General features: G+C 31.0%; 1 protein-coding gene across 1 annotated transcript in view; it reads right to left on the bottom strand.

Annotated features, from left to right (window-relative positions):
* Positions 1–413: 413 nt before the first annotated feature.
* The window catches only part of LOC111615414, a 40,119-nt gene continuing 34,549 nt past the window's right edge, over positions 414–5,983 (bottom strand). The window contains exons 12-14 of the mRNA XM_023356829.1: positions 4,162–4,406; positions 3,575–3,843; positions 414–531 (exon numbers count right to left, since the gene is read on the bottom strand). Of these exons, the coding sequence (XP_023212597.1) occupies positions 414–531; positions 3,575–3,843; positions 4,162–4,406 (632 nt within the window). The remainder of the gene's footprint in view (positions 532–3,574; positions 3,844–4,161; positions 4,407–5,983) is intronic.

The following is a 5,983-nucleotide window of genomic DNA, read 5'->3' on the forward strand; positions in this document are numbered from 1 at the left end:
TCCTTTATGAAGGCATAGAGCCTTTACTACATGAAAATGAAAATTAATGAATACACTGTGTACAGTAATTTACCTGATAAGACAGACCTCAGAAAAATACTTTATGAGAGCTTTTATACTTTTATAAAGCTGTCTATAATGAAAATTAATTAACTAAGGATTTTTTTGACCTGCCAGGGTGTGGCCGAGTTATCCGGAGTGCCGGGTTATCGAGTGCCGAGTTTTCGAGAGTCTACTGTATTGGTAATAACTAAAACTGTATAATCTTTAATAAAATGATACATACGTTCACTGGACATCGATCAAAATAACGACATTCATCGCTTGAAAAGAAGAAAGTGATATTATATCGTTCCGCTTTCACTGACTGAATCAATTCTTGGAATGTTTGAGGAATGGTTTCAGTTCCAGGATTAACCATGAACGATGGCAAAGTGCCGACATATGCAGATGTCAGGACAAATGCAATCAGGATCCAACAGCCAATTAGGATACGAAACGTCATGAGAAAATAACGATCCACATCTGTATCTGGAAAATAAAAATATTTGAAAACAGAAATTAGCAGATCATATTACCCTGTAAAAGAGTATTCTTGATAAATCCTATTCATACGATTGTTATAAATTATATACTTAGTTTGTTAAGCAATAAACAATTTGTAGTAAACAACAAATTCAAATTTTTCACTTTCTATACAGTAGATCCTCGATTATCCGAACCTCCGATTAACCGACACCTCGGTTAACCGACCGTCCTAGTCGGAAAATTTCAAATGTTCGCTAGTAATGTGGCGCTATAATATTTGGCTATGTCTTGGCTACTTTAATATTGTTTTTACGTGTTTTAGCTGGCAACACTCATTCGACCATGAAAAGGAGCCAGTATTTAAACCAGGCTTAATTTTCTAATTTTTAACGATACAATAGCGACGATTATTATTTTAAAAAATTTTTGTTAGGTTTAACATGGATGAAAATTCAACGCGAAGTAGGTTAATAGCGATATACTAATATACTAATATACAAATTACATGGGATATAATAATATACTACACTTATAATGGATTTTTTCATACTTTTCGGTTATCCGACTTTTCAATTAACCGACCAATCCCAGTCCCCAATTGAGTCGGATAATCGAGGCTCCACTGTATTTACTTTTTTTGCAGAATCACAATTGAATTAATTAATTATTTACAGTTATTATATGCTATAAACAATCAACACAACAGAAAAGTTGTAGAGGGAGAANAATGTTTCTGTGAATTGTCTCAGGTAATCCACTTTGTTCAATAAGATTTACCCTATTAAATATAAATATATACTATTAAACTTCTTTATATATTGAGTAAGTTACTTGACTTATATAATAGATATTTTAGTTACTTAAATTATTCAAATACTATTTTGCCAATGAAATTGTTAAATTTGATGTACTCTTCATTTACATTGCTTATTGAATGAAAGCATTAAACAAAAAAAAAACAAGGAAAAGCAGAAGATTTGTTGGGTATTTTCGTCACAAAACAAACTCGAAAATGATAAAATTCCTAGTTATTATACAGTTTAAGACTATACAATAACGAGTCTTTTGAAAACTTTTCTTACACGTAAAAAATTAAGTCTTATATAAAATATTTTTTATTGTGCTTTCACTGAAAGGATGTCCTGTAACGTTTGGCATAGTGAAATAAATAAGAAGCCTCTAATACAAGATCGATTCCACCATAAAACTGATAATTTCCTGTGGTTCGAAAGTATGATTACATAACACATTTGAATCGCATTAAACATCTAGCGTGTTCCTCCATGATCACTGCAAATTCTAGTTTTATTACGTGATACTGCTAAAAACTAAAACCCCCATTTTATATTTGTAGCAGTGAAAAAATTTCTACTTAATTTTGCTAGTGATTGTATATTGTTACCATTGCAATTATACGAATTGGATCAGGAAGTGCAATGAAGAAACATATTGCATGTCATGTTATTAATTAATATGTTACTAGCAAATTTTGAATTCTTAATTTCTTTTTGCTAATTTAAGTTATATTGTGCAAAAATAAACAATGACTCTATAAATTCAATACACGTGTGCTAATCTGGCATACACTTTATTCTAATGTGATCTGTTTCTGCATTTTCGTTCTGATAAAATCGGTATTTATGTTTCTTGTATTCCTGTTTACTGTAGTTTTGTTTTTGTGCACAGAATTCATTGTTTCTTAGTGTATTATTTTATTTGTCACCTTACCTTGAAAATGAGTGTAGAACCTTGACAAAACTTTCTTAACCTATAAACAAAACAAGCCTAGGTTAGTTCACCCGCGACACAGTAACAATAGCTATCTTTAAAAACGGTGTTTTTTTGTTATATTCGAAGTTTTAGATTACTGATAAATATTTAAAAAATGAAACAGGTGTGCATTGATTAGAACAAACGCAGAAAAAAATATATATAAAATTTAAACATGTAGCATTATATAATGGATACGTATTATGTCTATAAACGTAGTCTTATTTAAAATAATTTATAGCATGACCTAATAAATCTATCAGAGTGCATTAGGGTGTTAGCTGAAATAACTCGCTACTTGGTTTTAATTCTACATTTGTCTTTGGCTATTTAAATGTAAGCAACCTAAATAGTTTCATTATGCGGCTCTTGCAAACTTCTAATATAAACTGATGTGATTATAGAAACAACACAAATTTTATGTTTCTTCTTTCATGTTATATGCACGAATTGCAAATGAGAATTGGAAAAAACCATACTTGTGTAGACCTACAATATATTATTCATATTATAGTGGTACAGTAGAGCCTCGATTATCTGACCCCCGATTAACCGACACCTCGGTTAACCGACCATCCTAGTCGGCAAATTTCAAATGTCCGCTAGTGATGTGGCGCTACAATATTTGGCTATGTCTTGGCTACTTTGATATTATTTTTACGTGTTTTAGCTGGCACCACTCATTTGACCATGAAAGAGAGCCAGTATTTAAACGAGGCTTAATTTTCTAATTTTTAACGATACAATAGCGACGATTATTATTTTAAAAAATTTTTGTTAGGCTTAACATCGATGAAAATTCAACACGAAGTAGGTTAATAGCGATATACTAATATACTAATTACATGGGATATAATAATATACTACACTAATAATGGATTTTTTCATACTTTTCGGTTAATCCGACTTTTTAATTATCCGACCAACCCCAGTCCCCAATTGAGTCGGATAATCGAGGCTCTACTGTATTTACTTTTTTGCAGAATCACAGTTGAATTATTAATTATTTACAGTTATCATACGGTATAAACAATCAACACAACAGAAAAGTTGTAGTGGGAGAAAATAAAATAAACACCGTGTATTACCATATAGTGTACATTAAGCTAAAGCGCTATTACCATAAAAAAAAAGTGTGATTATTTGTTTAGATGAAACAAGTCACGTTTAACGTTAATCGTTAGTCGATTTTTTTCACAAGCAGACCGTAACTACCAATGTTCAGTGGCATTATCTACCAATTGTGATTAATAAGAAACACATTTTTCATACTTACGTTTTAGCGATTTCAACAGCGTAATTAACTTTCGCTAAATCCATTTCTATGTACTGGAATTTCGTAAAAAGTATATCTTCTGAAATGAAGACCTCTTGTTTTTCTTGTCTGGTAAAGCTCGATTCAATTACCTGTCTTGTCGCTAGTACGGCGTGAGTGCCACTAACTACTTTTTTAATTGGTTTTCGATCTCTCTCGTCATACTTCTTGACATTTTCATAAAAGATTTCAATTATATCGTTTTTCATTCTTGGCCTTGGTATTAGAACCTACAAACATGTCATTAAAAAATTGAATTAAAATATATAGACAGATTTAATATTTTTGTACAGAAAGTAATGTACGATAACGACACATTATAAGGTTTAAAAAATTATATAGAAACATATTTAATTATAATTATTTAATTATTATACTCATTTCAAATGTGAATTACATTTATAAGGTATTCAAAGCTACAATATTTCTGTATGTTAGATTCTGCTAGTTTATTTATGACATCGACTCTGATTAACCGTTTTGATCCTTCCTCAATACATATTTGAATACAGTATTTAAAAATACATACATATATATATGATACATACGTTCACTGGACATCGATCAAAATAACGACATTCATCGCTTGAAAAGAAGAAAGTGATATTATATCGTCCCGCTTTCACTGACTGAACTAATTCTTGAAATGTATGAGGAATGGTTTCAGTTCCAGGATTAACCATGAACGATGGCAAAGTGCCGACGTATGCAGATGTCAGGACAAATGCAATCAGCATCCAACAGCCAATTAGGATACGAAACGTCATGAGAAAATAACGATCCACATCTGTATCTGGAAAATAAAAATATTTGAAAACAGAAATTAGCAGTTAAAATTTTACAAGAGAAATGAAAATACAGTAGAGCGTCGATTATCCGAATCAATTCGTGAATGGGGTTGTTCAGGGGAAAAATCGATGATTCGGATAACCGATTATACGAAAAAATATATTAACCTATCCCATGTTGAAATTTTTTCCGTTGCGTGTCGCTTCGCGTTGAATTTTCGTCGATGTTAAGCCGAACGAAGACTATTGTATCATTAAAAATTATTTTTTTATTTTGTACGAAGAAAATAAATATATTGAAAACTATATAAACAAAATAAAAAATTATACTTCAGAAGTTAATTTAGTATCAAAAACGTAAAATATTTGAGTAGCCCAAGACATAGCCAAAGATTGAAGCGCCACAGCACAGCACTGGCGAAAATTTAAATTTGCCGACTGAAATTCTTTCGGGTAATTGACTTTCGGATAATCGACGCTCTACCGTATTTTAGTTTACCCAACTATCGATTTTTTATTTAATAAAAATACATAATTTTTGGAAGTATCATATTTAAGCAGGCGTAGAAATGCCCTGAAAGAACTTATAAAATATCAAATGTAAACATACTTAAAACAAAAATTATTATTACACGGTATTAAAAATTATATTATAATTCATTACTTACAAAAATCATTTTATTACCATTCTTGTACACATTATTTTTGTGAAATATTCGGTTTATGAAAATTGACGTCATGTACAGTGTAATAATACCCACCTTGTCGAAAAAAGTTTCTCAATATAATCCAAAATAAGGTGGAAAATTTTGGCATTTCCTTCTTGCTAAACTCAGTTTCTTTCTTCATTATTCCGTACAATGTTAACAAGGTGATACAGAAAGACACAGGAATACAAATCCAAATCTGAAATACAAACTTTTTATAATTACAGTAGAGCGTCGATTATCCGAATCAATTGGGGACTGGAGTTGTTCGGAAGATCGGTGTTTCGGATAACAGATTATGCACGAAAAATATATTAATTTATCTTATCTTGACATTTTTCTCAGTTGCGTGTCGCTTCGCGTTGAATTTTCTTCGATGTTAAGCCTAACGAAGACTATTGTATCGTTAAAAATTATTTTTTTATTTTGTACGAACAAAATAAATATACAGTAAAGCGTCGATTTTCCGAATCAATTGGGGACTGGGGTTGTCCAGATAACTGATATTTCGGATAACCAATTACGTACGAAAAAATAGTTTAACTTATCCGATGTCGAAATTTTTCTCTGTTGCGTGTCGCTTCGCGTTGAATTTTCGTCGATGTTAAGCCTAACAAAGACTATTGTATCGTTAAAAATTATTTTTTTATTTTGTACAAACAAAATAAATATATTGAAAAATATAAAAAGAATAAAAAATTATACTTCAGAAGTTAATTTAGTATCAAAAACGTAAAATATTTGAGTAGCCCGAGAAATAGCCGAAGATTGCAGCGCCACAGCACTAGCGAAAATTTAAATTTGCCGACTGGAATGCTTTCGGATAACAGACGTTTCGGATAACCAGCTTTCGGATAAACGACGCTCTACTGTAT

Source organism: Centruroides sculpturatus, unplaced genomic scaffold (genome assembly GCF_000671375.1).
Source record: "Centruroides sculpturatus isolate CEXI.00-Female unplaced genomic scaffold, Cexi_2.0 scaffold1746, whole genome shotgun sequence".
NCBI lineage: Eukaryota > Metazoa > Arthropoda > Arachnida > Scorpiones > Buthidae > Centruroides > Centruroides sculpturatus.